The following is a 21680-nucleotide window of genomic DNA, read 5'->3' on the forward strand; positions in this document are numbered from 1 at the left end:
TCATGGTCAGAGACATTCCTCTTACCTCCAATCCATGATTGAGACTCATTTAAAGGGACTGGCGAGGAGGCACAGGACTCAGGACACATGTATTCAGCACTGTGGGGTGTGCGTGCCTGCGTCCTCTAACTCCAAACCGGTAGAAGTGAGGACCCAAAGCCCCCGACACCTTCCGCTGCCATATAATCACAAGGAAGTGACCTTACTGTTTGTTGCTTTGATTAGAAACAAAAGCCTTGCAACATGAGTCAGGAAAGCAACAGAGGAAAAGCCAGCTAAAAAGCCTGCTGTTTCTTTTGGCCCCCTGAAGCTTCTCTTCATTATACACTATAAACACATGATGACATACTGTGTGTGCCCTGAATTCTCAACTTCAAAAACAATGTCCAAGAGGAGTTGAGAATTACTCAAGAGATGGGCTATACTGGGTACCAATCAAACTCTAGTCTGGCTCCCCAGCCTATGCTTATTCTGGGCTAGCCTGGGGATTTAATATGTGGAATAGAGTATTTAATGGACTTTGCTTCTCAGAGTCATCACATGCCAATGGCTTTTCCACTCAGAAGTAAACTCAGAGGTCCACAGTGAAAACATCAACATCACTTCAGCATCAGGGACGCCAGGCACAGAGAATCTTGGCAGGCTAACTCTGGACTCAGAGAGGGCTCATTACATCATTTGCATTTTGCAGAATAATTTACCAATGGAATTATTCATGGGGTAGGGGATATTCAAATTATGTTATACTTTATGGTAAAATGAGAGAAACACACAGGAATGTAATTAATTGACTTGGTTTTTTTAGGGCAGTTGAGAAAGAGCTCATAACATGGTACTGTGGTTCTTCCGTCTGAAGAGTAAGAGCCTTCTGGCAGTGTGGGTGAAAAGCTAAGTTCTAGAGTTAGACACACCTTAGTGTCTGTGAGTGGTTTGTCTTTGAGAGAGCTACTTGATCTTGTGGGAACCTATTTGCTCTTTTGTAGACTGGAGACAAAAATCCCTCTGTCTCAAGGGTGTTGGAGGAGGAAAGGTAGGTAGCACAGATCGGGCACTGGGAATCTGATGGGCAGAAAGTATCAGATGCCCCAATACTGAAGGGTGAGCAGCCTCCGCACCTCCCCCACATTTACCCGTCAAGCACTGGAAATGTTTTTTAACATCAAGTCTTTCCAAAAATTTACTAACTCTTACAGCAGACTGGGGAAGACTCAGCCAGAAGCCAACTTTGTTTTCTGTGCATTGGTGTTTTGCCTGCATGTATGCCTATGTGATGGTGACAGATCTTGGAGTTACAGACAGGTGTGAGCTGCCATGTGGGTGCTAGATTTTGAACCATGAACCTCTGGAAGAGCAGTCAGTGCCCTTAATCGCTGAGCCCCCTGCAGAAGCCAACTTAACCAACAGCAAGTTTGAATGCAGACAGAGGTCACACCAATAGAAAACGTGACAAAAAGTTTACTCTGGACTCAGCAATTATTGGTGCATGTGCATTCTGACAACTGAAAGAGCTGGAAGCTAGAATAGATTGCTTAAGCAATCTAAGGAGCTGTGCAGTCAGTGGTGTTGCTGAGGAGCCCACATACATATGCTTATAGAATAAATGAGAATGTATACAGAATGCTCTGTAACGATGTCCCTGGGGACATTCAGAAAGTCGTGAGTCTCAAACAACCTGGGCCCAAGTGAAGATGGCATGATTGGGGGGCTGTGAAGATAACTCAAAGAGGGACTTAAAAATAATCAGTGCCAATGCACACATGCAGAATGGGTATGAAGGCAAAATCTTGGGATGTGGCAGAGCTTGGCTTGCCGTGCACAAAGGCCTGGATTTACTCTCCAGCCCCACATCGGCACAAAGAGCAGTAGCTATTACCAGTTCTCACACTATTAATTAGGCTCTGAAAGCTCATAAGTATTAGATTAATATCTCATCTCCTACTTTAGTGTTCCAGGAGCACTTTATAATTGTTTAGAGTGACAAAGTGACTGGGATGGCAGCCTAGAGCCACCAGGACACACCCTAGAAGTTAGCTGGGCTGGAGGCAGACAGGCTTCACTGATAAGCACTGGATGACTGGATGTGTCTGTAACCAAAGTCATTCCCTGAACTTTCCTGTTACTGAGTTCTTAGTTTCCATTTCAACCTGTGGGTGAAAAGGTTCTCTGTAGCCCGCCACTTGTGAGAGAAAAGACAGTGTGACTCTGACGTCCTTAGCCATGTGGCTCTGGATCCTGGGTGTTATCAATGCAAGGTAGGATGGACTCTAGGTGTAATGATGGGGGAAGCCCAGGTAGAGGGTAGGCTTGGAGTGAAGTAGTTCACCCCTGCAGTGTTGGGCATCAGACAGGAATGGGGTGGCAGTTTGAAAATACTCCTAGACTAGTAGTATTCAGAGATCAGGAGTGGGTGGTCTCTATCTGACTTGATTGTTCTTTCCAATGCTTCCTGACAGGCACCCAGCTCTGGGGCTGACTTAGCCTGTCCTGTTTAAGAACCCTGTCTTAGTTAATTTTCTGTTGCTATACTACAGAGAGGTAAATTTATCAAGCAAAGATGTATCTCATGGTTCTAGAGTGTGAGAAGTCTTAGGGCACGGTCGTGGCATCCGTTAAAAACCTTCTTGCTACATCATAATGTGGGTATCACATGCACAGAGACAGAACAAGCTTGCTCACTTGAGTATCGTCTTCCTTTTTGTAGAAACCCAGTTAATATCATCATGGGTACTCCACCCTTATGACCTCATGTAATCCCAACTACTCCTCAAAAAACCCCTCTTCCAAATACCATTAGCACAGAGTTTTGGGAAGTAAGACTGAGAGGTCAGTGTCTAACCCACAGCGGAATCCCCGAGGAAGCCAACTGACATCTTGAGTGGTTCTAAACGAAGATGAGCATCTGTGAGTCGAGACTATGGGACTCACACCGTGGTGCAGTTGCAGACTCACATACTGTGAACTTAATTCACAGGCTGTGAACCCAGGCAGGCGCCCCGGGGACTTTCACTGTTCCTGGAAGCAAGATTAGGAAAGGTACGCAGAGTTTAGGGGGAAATATGTGTAGATAGGTCCAGGTTATTTTAAAATTTTAATTATTTTTGATTTTATATGTGCGAGTGTTCTTGCATCATGTATGAGCACCATATGGCCTTCAAAGGCCAGAAACGAATGTCAGACTCCCTGGATTTGAAGTTAGAGACAGATGTGAGTTGCCACGTGGATGCTGGAAACCCATCCAGAGTCCTTGCAAGAGCATCAAGTACTCTTAACTGCAGAGCCACCTGTCTAGTCCTCAGGGTCCCTTTTTCTTTTAAAGGAATATAGGGCCTCTTTGCATCATCACTAAGCCATCTTTTTCATTCTTCACCAAACACTTCACATGCCAGGCAAATGCCAGACACCCTGTAAACACCAACACAGGCCATGTGTCACCATCTTTCAAAACCAACAGCTTGGAGAAGCACCAAGCCATCTGCCATAACTAAGTGATGAGCTGCACTCCTAAATGGCAGCAAGCTTTGCAGTAAAGAGAGGAGTACTTCCCTTCAGATTTCAGTCCCAAGAATGTGTTTGGTTCAGTTCAAATGTGCTCAGGCAGCAAACACACACACACACACACACACACACACACACACACACACACACACACACAGGGGTGCTGTAGGGAAATCAGAAATCAGCTTGGAAAACATCATGGTCCAAGCCTCAACTGATTGGACTTTGTGGCCCTGGAGGAGAGAAGCAGCCACCGGATCTGAAACCTGACTGTCTGGGACAAGCATCTCTTCCATACATACTGTCTTCTGTTCTTCATTGATGGCAATCGACAACCACGTGGAGTGCTCATTTCTTAAGTTTTCGTTCATGACAAGGACTATGACATTGGTTCTTCACAAGGTGCCAGGCACCAGAGCTGGTATTATGGGTGTTCAGATTAGCATTGTGGTTGCACAGGATCCCAGACTCATTAGGACCTCATGCTTGATGTGTTTCTTCTTTACCACGGCTCTTTTCCCCCCTTTGAGATAGTTTCTCTGTGTAGCTCTGGCTATCCTGGACTTCACTCTGTAGACCAGGCTGAACTTGAACTTAGAGATCTGACTGTCTCTGCTTCCTAAGTGCTGGAATCAAAGGCATGCTCCACTACCACCCAGCCATTATACTTCTTCTTCTTCTTCTTCTTTTTTTTCCATTACACTTCTTAATACTATTGTTATTATTTTGTGTTGATTGGGCTCAAACTAAGGGCTGTGTGTTGGCTGGGCAAATGTTCTACTTGTCAAGTACATCTCCAGCCCTTGTATTTTTGAGACAGAGTCTCAAACGTCTTGTCTTGAACACGTGACCCTCCCTCCCTCTGCCTCCCAAATATGGGAGTTACAGGTCCTGCCATGCTTGACTCTTGTTGAATAAGGAGTTGTGTGTTTTCCTTTTGCATAGGGACTCTCTGCCTGGCATTGTGCTGAGCAGGAGAGGCAAGGACTATGACCACAAGTCATGATAAAAATGAGGGCCAAGGACCCTGCCCAAGGCAGCTGCTTGCAGGGACGTGGGCTGAGCATAAAGCGTGTCTACTATGCTCAGGGCTACGCAGTATGGCACCTGGGAAGCTCTCAGCAGCTACTGAATGAAAAAGAACTTCTGTTTAAAAAGGAAAATCACCAACTACAGAAAATGAATTCATAAGTTCCTAAAACTGGGGCTGATAACACTGAAAGTTTATTTAAGGTCTCCCTGCGATCACATGCTACAACCGTTGGACTGGACAGTACGCCGTGTCCAGGAAAAACAGCTCCGATGGAAAAATCTGTTACTCATGTTCTCCTCCAGGCAGAAAAAGAGGGAACTTTCTTGCACAGGGCGGGTTCTTGCTTTCTTAACCACAAATGGAAAAGCCGAGGTGAAAAGCTTGGGGGAGAGCGGCAGGCATCCGGGCTTCTCAGGACTGTCTTACAGCAAGAGGCCAAAGGCACGTGCGGCACTGGACACAAACTGTAAAATCTAATAACTTCCTCATGTTTGGAAAAATAAAGACAAAGAGGCCTTTGAACACCGTGTTTGAAGTCCACTTCACACACAGGGACAGAGACCCAGAGCACTCAGTGCTAGGAGCCTCCCAGCTGGGGGTAAGAAAACGGACTCTGCACCCAGGGTCCGGATTCCCAAGCAGGGACTTTCACAGAGGTTGCACAGACAATGCGAAGAAAGTGGCATGACCTTCCACGCAGCCTTCAATCTCACTTCCTTCCTGGCTTTCTGCAGAATCTGATTTTTTTTGTTCTGTTTCGGTTTCCCCTTTCTCTGCCCATTTGCAGTGCTTTGAAAAAAAAAAACTATCCCCTCCTCTTTCTCCTACCCCTCCTCCTCTCCCCTCTCCTCCTCCTCTTCCTCCTCTACTTCTGACACAGGGGTCTTCTCTATATAGCCAGGCTAGCCTTAAGTTAGAGTTACTCCTATCTAAAATGATTTTTTTTTAACGAAGGAAGACTTTATTTAGGGTACACACAGTGGCTGAACTGGCATCACTCACTGTATCCGTTTCTGCACACACCTTTTAATCTGGCCACTCTTGAGACATCTAAATCAGTAGTTCTCAAATCTGTGGCTCTCGACCCCCGCAGGGTCATATAGCAGATATCCTGCCTATCAGATGCTTACAGTACGCTTCATAGGGCAAAATTACAGTTATGAAGTAGCAATGAAATAATTCTATGGCGGGGGCGGGGGTCACCACAACATGAGAAACTGTGTTAAAGGGTCACAGCATTAGAAAGGTTAAGAGCCACTCTCTTTATTATTCCCTCCTTTCTGTCCTCTGGGTCATTGTAAACCAAATCTACAACTCTGGGTAATTTTGTCTGTAAAGATTTCAATATAAAAGATCATGACATTGTTTTTAAATATAAACCCAGATAACTAAAAGAAAAAAAATCTCACTATCTTCACATATCTGTTAAGAGTTCAGATTTCCAATTGATTGATAATGTTCCTTATTTGCTTATTTTTGGGTCAAGGTCTCACTATGTAGTACAACTTGGCCTCAAACTCATGACTACCCTGCCCCAGCCTCTGGAGTACTAGGATTATAAATGTATTTGACTGCATCTGTTTCCAATTCTTTCCCTCTCCTTCTCGCCTTACATCTCCGTCTCCCTCTTCTTCTCTGTCTGAGTCAGGGTCTCTCTATCTCTCTATATAAGCCCTAGCTATTCTGGAACTATCTATGTAGAAACACTGGCTTTGACCTCACAGAGATCTGTCTGTCTTTGCCTACAGAATGTGCTGGGATTAAGGGTGTATACTACCATGGGTGGCCTCACTCCTCCCCAAACCCACTTTGTTGGACATAATATCCAAAAACAGAAACCATAGTTTGACACAGGCCCACATTTCTCTTAGATTTTAGGTAATCTATAGGTACCCCCATTGTTATTTATTTACTGAAGATGTGGAGCTGTTTAGCCCATCAATTCTCAGACCACCCAGCTTGCTGACTGTGTTTCTAAGGCATCTACTGTGGTTCCTGAAGGCCTTGGCTTCTGGCTGGATCCTTTAATCAGGATTGTCTCTTAGATCCTATAGCCTGTGTGTTCTTGCATTGGAAGGATGTTTGTTCTATTATGGTACAAAACCAATATTCATGACCAAGGTCATTTATTCAATCAAGGACATCAACATGACAATTTTCTAATCCTGCTAGCCCTATTTAGTAGAGTACCTCAGTATGAACAGCTCTGCCCTTAATTGCAAATGGGTGATGCTCTGTTCAATGTTGCTGAATGACTGGTCAGCTAGGAGCATCCCTACATATTAAATCCATGGTATAAACAGCTACGAAGATAGAGAACACATCTAGAAAATTACCTCTGACAATTTTACAGACATGCTTCAGATTTAGACCAACAGAGATTGTTTCCCTTTATTCTAGAATTTGATATAATTTGATTTAGAGATGGGTTCTTTTTAGTATGGCTTCACATCCTGAACAAAGTGTGTGTGCGTGCATGCACTCAGACATACATACGTATGTTTACTTTTCTTCAATAAATATGCAAGAGCTGAGCAAACAGATAATAGGACAACCATGCCTTAAATTTTTTATGAAAACTCCAAATAGTCCCCTCTGACAACTGTCTTATCTATTATCTCACTCTCTTGCCAGATAATAAAGGACAGTCTAGCTGTCCCTTAGTCTCACCAGAACTTGGTGTTCTATGTCTCCTCCTCTTTCCCTTCCCTTCTTCCTTCTCTCTTCTCTGTCCTTTTGACAGTTTCCTGAGACTAGCCTTACTCTGTAGCTTAGGATGGCTCTTGGAACTAACTATGTAGCCTAGGCTGCTCTCAAACTTGTGATCCTCCTGCTTCAACTTTCCCCTCAGTGTTGAGATTACATGCCTGCCTGTCCACTCTTAGGTAGGCTCACTCTTACTATTCCTCTCCTTTCCTTTCCTCTCCTCTCCTCTCCTCTCCTCTCCTCTCCTCTCCTCTCCTCTCCTCTCCTCTCCTCTCCTCTCCTCTCCTCTCCTCTCCTCTCCTCTCCTCTCCTCTCTCTCCTCCTCTTCCTCCCTCCCTCCCTCCCTCCCTCCCTCCCTCCCTCCCTCCCTCTTTTCCTCCCTCCCTCCCTCCCTCCCTCTTTTCCTCCCTCCCTCTTTTCCTCCCTCCCTCCCTCCCTCCCTCCCTCCCTCCTCCTTCCCTCCCTCCCTCCCTCTTCCATGTGTGCAAATGTGATGTGATGTGTGTGTGTATGTGTGTTTGTGTGTGTGTGTAGAGTTTAAAGGATAGTCTTCTGGAGACAATTCCCTCCTTTTACCACTTGTCCTCTAGGGATTGAACCCTCATGGCCAAGTCTGGGCAGCAAGCACCTTTACCAACAGAGCCATCTCATCATCTAGGTTCTCAGAAAAATAGTCATATAAGATAGTGCAGCAGCACAGACTACACTACTGGGTGACTATTTTCAAGAATATAAGTTGAAATGGTAACTGAAGATTAGGAAGAATAAATACTTACATACACTTTCATATACACCAGACCCTGTCCCCATCTCCATGTAATATAAATTTTGTAGTCTGAAGTTAGAACTATTACTAAAAATGAGAAATTGAGACAAAAACATTTTGTTTGTTTGTTTGTTTGTTTGTTTTTTGAGATAGGATTTCTGTGTAACCCTGGCTATCCTGTGAATCACTCTATAGACCAGGCTGGCCTCAGACTCAGGGATCTGCTTGTCTCTGCTTCCTGAGTACTGGAATTAAAGACGTGCCTTCCCATACCTGCAATATTTTCAATTTAGATAAAGTCACCGAGCTGGGAAATGGGCTGTAGGATCTGAGCCTCCACAGGTCTCCATGTGCAGTTCCCGGGGGAAATGCTCTTCTACCTGTCAAACTATCACTAGAATCCTCTCCTTCCTCTAACACTTAACCAAGAAGTGCCCATGGGCATCACATGTGAAGTGGCCTGGACTCTGTCATGTAAAGGACCTTGATGTTGCTAGCTTTCCTCTTACTTCAACCCATCTTCCTTTGAGCTTAAACATTTTTCTTTTATTGATGTATCCCCTGCTTTTGATCTCTTTCCTCAGGGGGTTCCTATTTTGAGCCTCTTTTATTCTTGCTGTTGTTGCAAGGCTCTTTTCCAAGTCCCAATCTTGAGTGGATATTATACCAAAAATGTTTTCTGCAGTAACGACAATGAAAGCAAATGGAAAGTGTCTGCAACAGTTTATATTGTATATTTGACTCCGTGGAGACAAGCCTCTAGTATACCTGTGAGGGATTATCTCCAGTACATTAACCTCGGTGGGAAGATTCACCCTAAATATGGGCCCTAGACGCTAGAAAAAGGAGAGCATGAGCTGAACATCCTCACTCTGCAATGTGCCCAGCCCCCTCAACTCTTGCCACCATCACTTCCCGCAACAATGGACTGTGCTCCCTCAAACCGTAAGCCCTTCCTCCATTAAGTTTCTCCTTGCCAGGGATTTGGCTGCTGTAAGTACAATCATAACTAATACAGTTCTCTTACTACTATAAACCTATTGACTTCAGTATTAAGGTCTAAGACAGTTTCAAGGTTGGTGAGTTTGCCATTAGCAATGTACTGAAGGCCCCAAGTTTCTTGTGTTTTTCTATTTAGCATGTTTTCTGCAAGTTATCATTCATGATTGCCACGTGGGTGCCACTCTTCCAGACATGAGACCTCCACCCTACCGTACAGTTTGTGAGGAATAGACAGCTTGCCCTTGCCCACCTTCAGTCATATGCTCACTCCAATCCCATCACTAGCAGAGGAGTAAAGGTATTAGGATCGACTTCAGCTACAGCATCACAAGCTCTAGGTCTTCTGAGGATTCAGTTCTGTCACAATACCCACAGTGCATTATACATCATGAACAGCCTCACCCATGTGCTCAGTGCCATAGAGATGCTACCATCTTTTGTGAATTCTAAGACTGGAAACAGGTCCAAGAATCAGGTCTTTGAGAAAGTCATGGCCATTGGAAAACCTTTCTCATAAGTGCAGTAAAATGAAAACAGATAAGAAAGACTCAGTTTTGGGTTACCAGACTGGTGTAAATCAAAAGATGCTGGCTAGGATTCTGGTTCACTCAGTGTCAGCATAAACTGGCACAATCTCTTTGGGAAATTCAAACCCCTCGAGTAATGCGGCTTCGTGCCACTCATCTTACAGAAATCTGACCACAAGCATCGCAGGTCTATGAACGTTTATGATAGCACTGCCTTGATAAAAACAACATAAATATCCATCAGTAGCTAACTGATGAAACGGCGGTGCACTGATTACACAACAGTGTGAGAAACAATAAGATACCACTGTATGAAAGATATACTAGAAAGCCTGTAAGCAGACTTCATGGTAATAACATAAGATGGTCTCACTGCTTTAAAATTTGTGTTGTAATATTCTGATATGTGGGTCATGGTTTGTTAGAAAATATCATTGAACTTTGATCCTCTAAGTCATGTGTGCCTTTAACAATTAAACTGGTGAATCTATGTTACTTTAACGACAATTCTCTGGTTCTCAAAAGAGCATAAATATCCCCTTCTGCTCTACAGCAATGGCATCAGTAATAGCTAGTGGCTATTATTAAGTGGACACCCGATGCATTACAACACACTGCCTCTGTGCAAGTGGAAGTCAGGTCACATCAGAGCTGTGTTCTAGAAACGGGCTACACATAGCTCTAGAAGCAAGGTTTCTTTTTCTTTTTTCCTATTTTGTTGAGACAGAGTCTCTGACAATGCCCAGGCTGGCTTTTAACTCATAGTCTTTGCATCTGTATCTTCTGAATTCTGGAATTAGAGGTATGTGTCACCACACCTGGCTTAGGTACCTGCAATTCCTCCCCTCATTCACTTATACTTCTTCGGGTATAAAATATTACTGATTTGGCATCTGCATTTCTACTCACATACCTTAATACACATAGCAGTTTGAAATTCTTATAGCTATATAAACATACATACTTATACACATCCATATGTATGTTCAAAACATGCACCCACTTACACACACACACACACCATATATTGGTTTATACTGTGTCTTTACCTAAAAATACAGCAGAGATAATTTTCTAGGCCTAGTGAGCTTATGTTAGAAAATGTCTTAGTTTCATTTCTGTCATTGTGATAAAACACCCTATATCAAACAACTCAGGATTTATTACAATTTACAAGTATAGAATAGACTGCATCTCTCAGCGTGGAAAACAAGATGGCAGGAACTTGAAACAGTGAGTCATACTACATTCAGAGTCAAGAGAAGAGAACGATAACTTCATGCATGCTTATTTATGCTCAACTTACTTTCTCCACTCGTCCACAGTTCAGGGTTCCCTGCCTAGAGAATGATGCCACCCAAAGTGAGCAGGTCTTGATTAATATCATCAAGATAATCCCATCCATAGGCATGTCCATTTACCAAACTGATCTAGACAATCCCTTATTGACACAAACGATTCTACATTGTGTCAAGCTAACCATCATACAAGAGGACTGTCACTTAACTTACTGGTTTGCTAATAATGGGACAATAACAACCTGCACCCAAATAAATATCTGGTCAAGAGCGATATACCTTACATTTTGGTTGCATACAAGTAAATGGTCCTACAAAAAGATAGTAAGAATTTATCAAACTAAGTATATATTTTTTCTTCTCAGAAATATCTCCATTAGTTGCCATCTTAGGTAATTTCACCTACATGAGAGAAGAGAGACTCTCATTTCCAGAATGCTTTTCCTGCTCTATTTTGTTTATTTTGTAAGGTAGAACTTTGGGACATCACTCTAAGTAGTCATTTGTCTCCTCCCATTTAAATTCAACAACGTTTGTCTGTGTATGCTGGGGGTCAAACCCAGGGGCTTGTGTGTGCTAGATGAGTAACTGTAACATTGAGACACATCCAACCCGTGTTCTGTTTGAAGTCGTATGCCATTATGGGTACACTGGCCTGGAATTCACCAGGTAGTCCAGGCTGACATCAAATTCCTGACCCTCCCATCCAAGTCTCCCAACTGCTGGGAGGACAGGTTTGCACCTGCACACCTTACTTGGCAACAGTATTTTGAGATCTTGCAGCCGCATACTGGAAGAGCACACTAGTCTCCAAGGGGTTGGTTAGCCGTGAACTCTGGGTAACAAACGGAGTAAGGAAAGAGGCACAGGGCTGAAAGCATGCTGTCTATCAGCCTTGGCTCCCACAAGATGTGTGACTATTGCTTAAAGGAAACAGATGATGCTCATATTAAGAAAGGTCTATCAGAACAGACTGGTGTCATATAGTTCTTGCACTTAAGGAAGCCACCCGTCACTGAGGAAGGCACTGTGCTGTGTGGCCCCATGCTGATTCCTCTCTTTTTCCTTGCAGGTCCCTCAGGTCTGTGACTGCCTATCTTGATCTCACACAGGGGTGGGCTAAAGGTCAACCCAACCGCCATGCTGTGTGTTTAGTCGCTGGCTCTCTGCCTGGGCACCTGAAATTCAGTCATCATTATGTTCCAGGTTCACAGACAAGTAGATCAGCCAAGCTGGTAGGGGGTTCAGCACCCCACAAGTCCTCTGCTCTTCTTCTTCTTCTTATATCTTCTTATTTCCCCCACCCTACATATGCTTTAAACAGTGGACGTGGATGTCCCTCACCAAATTGTCACTTTGCCGAACTTCTGTGAATTTGATTAGGCGTTTCCTGAAGAATATCCCTGCAATGGACTCTAACCACTTTGGTGGTAGATTATTTCAGTTGGGCTATAAGTTTAGAAGTGATGTTGACCAAGGATAAGGAGGCAACCTTTATGCACAGTGATGGCCTCGGCACATGGGTTTACACATGTACCTGTCTGTATATGATGGTTGATCCTGACTGTCAGCTCGACTGCATAGAGAAGAACCTAGGAGACTGGTGAGGTATATGCCAGTGTGTGTGTGTGTGTGTGTGTGTGTGTGTGTGTGTGTAAGGGCATTTCCAGAGAGGCTTTGCTCAAGGGGGAAGACCAATGATAAATGTAGGAGGCAGTATCCAGAGGCTGGGGGCCCAGAGTAAAATCCACAGGGAAAAGGAGACAAAGTAAGACAATACACAATGAAATATGATTTATTTAAAATATACATTATCCAGGTTATAGTGTGGCAAACCTTTGCTGTTATTTATATGATCTTGAAAAAAAAAATCACACTGGAAGGACCAACTAAGAGACAAAGGCCACTGTCCAGACTCCAGAAATAGCCTCTCAAAATATTGGCTTCTGAAGTTTATTAAAGAAAGGTGCCTTCATATATATATATATATTTCCAAAAAGAATTTAACAGCCAACTCTTATGAGCTTGGCTGGACCTATTTTTGACATCGTTGCCTTGAAAGTTTAATATATACAAACCCTACAGGAGAAAGTGCCCATGAATATCACAGGAGGTCAAGGCTAAGAATCCAGAGAGCACTGGAATTAGCTTATTTATTAAAAATAAAGTATTCCTCTCTTTAGTAAATATTTGCAAAACACCTAACACTTTATTTTTTCCTGAGATTATGATTCTGTGATTATTTGAGGTTGATGATTTAACAGTAACTTCTGGGGTTGGAGTCTCTTTATACTCTCTGTGTTTGCAGAATTAGAAAACACCTGCACACAGCCAAGAGGAAGGCAAAGCACGTTTTAAGTTAAACACTAAGAAAGACCGGGAATGAAAGGGTTGGGAGTGGGAGAGAGACTGAGACACAGAGAGACACACAGGGACAGAGAAATAGGGAAAGAGGGAGACACACTTTTGCTTTTTACTCCTAAGAAACCCAAGAAAATCAAACAAAAACAGGTCCTACTACCTTAAACTTTAGTGGATAAGAATGGGGAGAAGAGGGGCTGATGGATAAGCAATGCCTGGCAAATGGTAAAAGGCATCAAGAAAGAAAGTGAATGGAGCTGTCAACATCTGCCAGGAAAAGCAGGATACCTTCCAGAGCCCAACCACAGGCCCTGGCAGGAAATGGCAATCACTTGGCATGCAGTGAGGGCTGCAGGGGTGCCAGCCTCTCACCTTGGGGTGGGCACAGAGGCTTCTGGTCATGGGTAAGTTTCAAAACGGCCCCTGGGTGTGTCTGCTTTCCTGTCCACTCTGTCCCTAACACATACCTCTCATGAGATGATCCTCAGACGAGCCACACAAGTGTACTCTGTAGCACTTTGCGCTGACTCATTGTTTTCAATAAGGAAAGAGTTTACACACACATGCAAATATCAATCCAGAAGGCATTTTTCCAGAATGAGCCTTCCATAGTTTTCCAAAATACAAGCAACGCCCCCTCCACCAGACAGAGCTGCAGGAACTCTGCTGGAGCTGTTCATCACAAACACCTCCTACCTGCTCCACCCCAGAGCCACCAATGTGTTCAGCAAGCACACCCACAGGCTTATCAGACAATTACTTCCTGGAGCTCACACCAGGAGTGAGCACTGTTCCAGAGGACAGCAAGGTTGTAGTCCCTCCCTCCCTCCCACTAGTGTCCAGCCTGGAAGGTACAAATGAGCACATCTGTAGACTCATAAAGACAGAGATGCTAACAGTCATGGAGAAAAATATTGTGGGTATGAGAATGTCAATAGCAACGGGTTGTATTCTGGGTAGAGGACATCTAAAGATAACCCTGCAGGAAATGAAGGCAGAAGAGCATTGTGCACTGCTGTAGGGGGGTGAGATGGGGGGATTGAGGTTGTAGGAAGAGAACACTACACAGAGTGAAGGCTTGGACGTTGTACTGGGGATGGCAAGACAGTATCACTGAGAGGCAGATGGGACAGCATTAGGGATAAGACTCAGAGGTGGGTGTGTTGGCTGGGCCTTGGGTGGAGTTGGGAAGACCACCATGGAGGTACTCATCATAGGAGTCCTTGTGGGATAATAAAGGTAAAACTATTTCTTAGTGTCCCAACGTGGCTGGGATGACGGCTGGGCAGGACAGTGGCTTGTTCTGAACTACTCTGAAATGGCCTCTCTGGTGGCAAGGTTGGGAACAGGCTATAGGGAGAGACTGCCAGGAGAGACCCATCAGGAAGGTGCTGCACAGGTCCAGCTGAGACAGGAAGGGGTGAGAAGGGAAGCTGGCACAGAGCAGTGGGGTTGAAGGTGGAGAAAATTGATGTTCACTGTGAAGGCGGAGCCAGGTAGGTATGTGGTGGGACTGTGGAAGAGAAAGTTCCGCTGGGAGGATGTGGCTGCCATCTTCTACAGGGGAGCGGGTGTAGGGGAAGAGACCAGGCGCTACAATGTGGGTAGCAAGTTTAAGATAAAAAGTCAGTGAAAGAGTGCAAGCAGCTCAAAATACACCCAAATTTTATCAGAAAAGGCAAACCAACTAGAAAGCAAGCTCTGTGAGGGCAGGCACTTTTCCTCACTGTGTGTCCACAGTTTAGACTCCAGTTGAGGTGTAGTGGGTTCTTGGTAAATATTTGCTGAATTAAGGAAAATGTAATTTCTACACTGTGTGTGTATGTGTGCATGCATATCTGAATACACATGTGGAAGGCAGAAAACATGGCCAGCTGTTATTCCCAGATACTGCCCATGTTGTTGTGCTAAGACAGGGTCTCTCATTGGCCTGGACTTGCTAAGTAGGCTAGGCTGGCTGGCCAATGAGCATCAGTGATATGCTTGTGTCTACCTCCCCAGTTCTGGGATTATACTCTATGCCTGCCTTGCTGCTGCTGTTGCTATTTTGTTTCAATGTAGGTTCTGGAGCCCCAACTCAGGTGCTGGAGCCTCCGCTTGTGCCTTCAAGGTGAACACTTCACTGACTAAGCCACCTCATCAACCCCCATAGTCTACACTTTCAATGGCTTCCCATCACACTGGGTGAACATTCTAAAACAGCCGGGGATCCTGCTGTCTCCTTCCTATGCTATGTGGGTTCCAAGGACCAAACTCAGGTCACCAGGTTTATACAGCTTGTGCTCAAGCATGAGCCATCTCTCTAGCTTTCCTTTTTAAGTAAAGGGCCTGCTCTCACTTAGATAATGAATATTGCATTGCATTTTAATGAGACAAAATAATTTTTGTAAAAAAAAAAATATTTGCTGGTCACTACCTAAGGGCAGTGTGGTATAGTTTACCCAGAGAGATGACCAGCAACAGCGGCCAGACTGGTTACAAGTGGGAATCTAGGGTCTATCGTCCTCTGGAGTTGGGTTCAGGCCTGGGAAAAATGGAGTTTAATGACTCCGTTTAGAGATGAAGTACAACAATGAGTTGTAGGCATATTACCTTCCCTGAACGAAACAGGGTAGCATCAGCATCAGGACTCAAGCAATCTAACATAAAGCTGAGCCATCAAATGATGTGGTCCTGATGTTCCCAGACAGCTGTCAATTACCCCCTTTCCCGTGCTTATAAAGACTGTTAAGTCTTCACTTGGGGTAAGGGGAGAAAGAGGGGCAAGGCTTCTGTATATTTTAGAAGCTCTAAAAGTTATACTATGCATAAATATTGAGAGTCATGAATATCTGAAGACAATTATTCAACATGCATCCAGCTATAATCCATCCATCCATCATCTATTTATTGTCCAGCCAACCAGTGCCATAGAACTTACAACCACCCATCCATCTGTCGATCCTCCATCTACTACCTACGTATCCAACCATAAAAAGAGTAACAATGTTTTTAACTAGCTGTGCCTTAAAATTTTACAATAATCTCAGAAAACCAGCTCTTCCGGGGGTGGGGTGGGGTGGGGGAGAGAGACTATCATTGCCCACATTTACAGCAGAGAAAGGCTGGGCTTCAGACACCTTAGCATGGCTAGCAAACACTGTGTGTGCACGTACACATGTGTAAAGGCCAGAGGACAACCTTACTTGGGTACTGTCCACCTTGACTTTTGAGTGAGGGTTTCTCATTGGTGTACAGCTCACCACTAGCTAGGATGGCTAGCAGTGAGCCCCAGGGGTTCACCTCTTCCTGCTTGCCCAGTGCTGAGGTTACAAGCACATACCATGATACAAAGCTCCTTTCCTTTCCTTTCCTTTCCTTTCCTTTCCTTTCCTTTCCTTTCCTTTCCTTTCCTTTCCTTTCCTTTCCTTTCCTTTCCTCTCCTCTCCTCTCCTCTCCTCTCCTCTCCTCTCCTCTCCTCTCCTCTCCTCTCCTCTCCTCTCCTCTCCTCTCCTCTCCTCTCCTCTCCTCTCCTCCCTTCCCTTCCCTTCCCTTCCCTTCCCTTCCCTTCCCTTCCCTTCCCTTCCCTTCCCTTCCCTTCCCTTCCCTTCCCTTCCCTTCCCTTCCCTTCCCTTCCCTTCCCTTCCCTTCCCTTTCCTTTCCTTTCCCTCTCTTTTTTTCTTTCTTTCTTCCTTTCTTTATTTCTGTTTTTACAAAAATACAGATTCTGGAATTTTACCCAGTTCCTTGAGCTTTCAAGGAAGCACCTTACTGACTGATCCATTCCCAAGCTCAGAATTTGAACTCTTGAAGCCCAAGTCTCTACATAATCACTTTTAAAGCTTTCCTTCCAGTTCATGCTGAATGGATGAATAAGAAGACACTGATGGATCTGATTCGACCAATCAGATTATGATAGCTTATTTACATTTCAGTAGCTGAAGAAGTGAGTTGGTAACCTGAGGCTTCATGATGAGTTGTTTGGAAAATTATCATCTATTGGCTAATACAGTCATAAAACCAATGAAATGATTTTTGACACCATCACGCTGGGCCAAAGATAGGCACCTCATGTAGTAAGGCAGGAGGGTCCAGTGATACGTGTGTTCTACACAGACCACAGAGAAGCTCCTTTCGTAAGTCATGATGAAACACACACTGTCGCTGGACTTTGGCTACTTTGTGGGTTCTTCTTTCTTCTACCCTTTTCTGCCCTTTTTCTTCCACCCTTTCAACTCCCTAAGTCTATATAAAGCAGAAAAAAGGATAGATGGAAAAGGAAAGAGATCCCGGAATAAAGTCGGGGTTGGAAAGGGAGTCACGTTATCATTATCTCCTTCTGATTAGGGGTATCAAGTTCCTTGGGGGCAAGTTTGAGATTCACCATCAGGAAATCTTATTTTTTTTTCTTCTTGTTTCTTCTTTGCACATGACTACCTAACAAACCACGACCAACAACCAACAATCTACACCACTAGCATGTATATACCCTCTGATGAGTCCCCAGAACTCCAAATTCACATGCTCTCAGAATCTATCTACAGAAGACAAAATCACACCCCTGCTAGCACACGAGGCAAATCATAGCTACTGTGGACGATCTGAAGCAGCCCATATTCCACACCTAGGATTAAAATGAGAACACATTCTTATTCTGTGTGATTTTTTAAAACAAAGAAAACAAAATTCCAAATTTGTCACTGCAACTAATTTTTACTGAAATTCTTTAGAATACTGAAAATCTGGGAAGGTCTCAATGTCCCTTAACAAGAGATGGGCATATTCTTCAGTGGAGTCTGGGGCTAATGGAACTTAGAGATGTATTCCAAAAGTAGGCTGAGAGAAAAATACAGGAGATTAATGATGCTCATAAACACGTTTGACAAAGATATGACAAAGTATCAATAGTATGTGTCACTTATAAATAAAAGCAAATGGGACAAAATTATGTTGCCTGTCAATGTCTGGGTAAGACTCTTTCTATGGAGATAATTTCTCATTTCGTAGCCCAATATCCTTCAACTCATTGTGATCCCCCTTTCTTTGACTCCTGGGTGCAGGGATTACACACACAAGCTTTCTCTTCACTGGGAGTTGAACCCAGGACCTTGCAAATGCTGAGAGGCATTCTACTAGTGCTGCTACACCCTAGGTGGGACTATTTCTAGGGAAAGGGGGAGGTACAAATTAGGCTTCATCTAACTCTGTAACTGTATTACACCACAAAAAATGTTTGAGACCAATGATCTCCCTTAAAACAGAGTTGCAAATATCCATCTATATGCTTTTGTATTCTCCTCTCCCTTTCACAGGAAGTCATAATATAGCCCAGGCTACTTTAAAACAAAAACAGAAAAGAAAAAAAAAGACAATTCATGATTCTCCTGCCTCAGTCTCCCACGAGCTCAGATTCCAGGTGTGTGGAACCACTTGGCTCTCTAAGATTGTTTTTCTTGCCTCCTGAATGCTAACATTGTTTGTGTGAGGTGGCTTAGCATAGTGTGGGCCTCGCTCACACACAACTCAATACCTAGTAGTATAGTCAAATTCAGATGGTAAGGCTCAGTGAAAGCCCGAGACAAAGGGAGAACAGCCCTTAAGCAAAAACTCTACCTAAAGACAAGATTCACCTGACTAAAAACAGTTGGGATATTAGGAGAAAACGAGCCCAGAGAACTCGCCATATCTACCTGCCTCTTTCACAGTAGGGTCTATTTCAAGATGAAGACATGAACAAGCACACACGCAATGCCTGGGAAATAGCGAGGGAATGGTCACTGTTTTTCTTTCCACAAAGGCTTACATTTTGCCTTCTTTCCATTCTGTAATTCATATGGTCTTGCTTATATAATTTAGAACAACAGATCCTATTCCTTATTTGAGAAACGCAAGCTCTTTCCCAACAGTCAGTCAGGACACCAAAATATAATGTTCAGAATAACCTAAGCAGGACATGAGCAGGGACTTTTTTTTTTTATCCCGCAAGATGGAAAAAGAAAAACAAACACTCGTTTGAAATGGCAGGAGAGTCCGTTCTTAACCTCCTGTTTGCCTAGCTCCATGGAGAAAGTCCACAAATGGATTTTAAAGACCGTGAGACTAAACTTGTTGACCTGAAATACTATGACTTTTTGAGAAATGTATTTATGTTATGTAAGGGGGTCTCCAAAGCTAAAGGTCATTCTGCTTTCCTGTGCTTTTCAGGGTGAGCATAAATGAGTGTCTTAGTTCCCCGCTGCTAGGTGGAAGTTACTAGTAGTAGTAGTAGTAGTAGTAGTAGGAGGAGGAGGAGGAGTAGGAGTAACTATTACTTGATTCCATGACTGTATAGTCTCTTCAGCAGAGGGTAGGTATCTGTCAAGTGGCCACTCTGAAGGTTGTGAAATGTTCTAAAAACATTTTAAAAATGATTTTTGTTTATTCTTATCTTATGTTCGATGGTGTTTTGTCTGCATGTTTTATGTGTGTGTGTGTGTGTGTGTGTGTGTGTGTGTGTGTGTGAGAGAGAGAGAGAGAGAGAGAGAGAGAGGAGAGTGAGAGAGAGTGAGAGAGAGAGAGTGTGAGGGTGTCAGATCTCCAGGAACTGGAGTTATAGACAGTTGTGAGCTGTCATGAGGGTGCTGGGAATTGAACTTGGGTTCAGAAGAGCAGCCCGTGTTCTTAACTGCTGAGCCATTTCTCCAGCCCTGGTTGTGTAATTTTTAATAGCTGAATTCAGCATCCTCCTGACCATGTGGACTTCACCCTTTACTTCCTTCCTGCTGACCCTGATTTAGGTCCGGCCACCGTCCAGCACCTGCTGGGAGGTATTTGTAGATGATGGTATGATGTATTGCCAGGCCAATCCTCCACAGCTGCCGAGAGCATTGTGACCTGACAGCTTCAGCCCCCGCCCTTCCTTTAAAGAGCGCTGCCTCTTTCAAGGTCTGCCTAGCATTTCAAGGGCCACCATGGGGCTCAAGAGAAAAGCCAGTGTTTCTGGTCCAGCTAGGGAGAACTCTAGGCTTCAGAGTGACCCGTGAGGTCACTTGTGGCTTTAGTAACCGTGAACTGTAACTAAACTTCTCTCTTTGCTTAGCTCTGCTCACTTCCTAGTTTCTTACACTGGGAACGATCCTCACAGGTCTGCTAATAACCTTCCTGCTTATTAACCCCAGTTCACTCTGATTGCTAAGCAACACACTCTGCACTAGCGTTTACGCTGCGGCCTGGCTCCCGTGTGTGGTGAGTTGGGTCTGTTACCGGCCTCGTTCTCACCAGTGATCTGTGAGAAGCTCCTTGGAGGCCAAGTACTAAATGACCAACCTCCCTGCCCCCTCCCAAAAGCACTTCACCCTCCATCCAGGTAACCGGCATGACTGTGAGAATCTGTGAACCGTGTTTGCCGCCATGTGACTGGCTAGCTATCATGGGAAGTCTGAATCTTCTGTATGTCCCTAGGGCAGCTTGTTGTCACCACTGCTTGTGTGCAGTGCCCACAGAGCTCAGAATGGGACATCGGATCCCCTGGAACTGGGGTTCTAGAGAGTTATGAGCCATCACGTGGGTGCTGGGACTTAAGCTCTATTCTGAGTGATGCCCCAATATTGCAGGCAATACCTTCTTGGATCCCTTCCCTTCTGGCCTCCACTATTACGCTCTCCACTGCCGGCAATAGTTCTAAGCCAATCTCTCCCTCTCCTAAAAGTCTGGAGGAACATGTCAAAAGTACAAGATCATTTGAGGGCAGGCGTTATTCTCTATTGAAGTTGCTCTGTCACTCTTTCAGCTCACCAAGCTCCGAAGAAAAAACTCTTTTGTTTGTTTGTTTGTTTGTTTGTTTGTTTTGTTTTTACAATCGCCTGTGCCTGGAATGCCCTGCTTTCTGCCTTTACCCGCAGAACTGAACTTGTCCTTCAAAGGAACTACCTCCTCCAGGAAGCCCTCCTGTTGTCTGCCTGTCGTGATTACCCTTGTGTGTTCTCTGAGCATTGCCTGAAAGCCAGGCCTTTCTCTAGAGGATTGTTTTCTTAACAGTCTCCCCTACTTAACACTACATTTACGGAGGGCAGGGAAATGCCTGCTGCTAACTGTTGGTGCGGCAACTGGTAACTTAGTGAGCAATTGTTAATTATTTCAGCTGTGAATGAACAGGCAAATCAAATTAACGAATCACCAGAAATATCAGCCATTATGTGTAGAACAAAGAACTGAGTAGAAGTTCAGCCCTTGCCTTGAACATTTCTTAATTAAAATCTTAGGGTTCCCCCTCCACTGGCAGGAGTTCTGCAGTTGGGGTGCGTGGTGCCCGTGTGTTGGGGAGATGATCAGAGAGGATTGGGTGTCTTCTTCTATTGCCTTTCCTTATCTCCTTGTGTCAGGGTCTCTCACTGAACCAAAGTTTGTCATTTTGGTCAGGTTTGCTGGCTGACCAATGAGCTGTGACTTCCAAGGCTGAGTTTACAATTATGCACTGCTATGCTAAGTTTTTTGCGTGAGTGCTGAACGTTCAAACCTGGCTCTTCATGTGTGTG

The 21680-nt window shown here is 44.3% G+C and overlaps 1 protein-coding gene across 4 annotated transcripts in view; it reads right to left on the reverse strand.

Moving 5' to 3' along the window:
- Frmd4b (FERM domain containing 4B) overlaps positions 1-21680 on the reverse strand; it is a 330791-nt gene that overhangs the window by 172302 nt on the left and 136809 nt on the right. Inside the window, exon 1 of one of the 4 annotated variants that reach the window (NM_001346639.1) lies at positions 26-118. The exons of the other annotated variants lie outside the window; for them this stretch is intronic. Within the exon in view, the coding sequence (NP_001333568.1) occupies positions 26-49 (24 nt within the window). The 5' untranslated portion in view covers positions 50-118. Of the gene's footprint in view, positions 1-25; positions 119-21680 lie in introns of those variants that run through there. 4 annotated transcript variants of the gene reach the window in all.

This window comes from Mus musculus, chromosome 6, assembly GCF_000001635.26.
Source record: "Mus musculus strain C57BL/6J chromosome 6, GRCm38.p6 C57BL/6J".
NCBI lineage: Eukaryota > Metazoa > Chordata > Mammalia > Rodentia > Muridae > Mus > Mus musculus.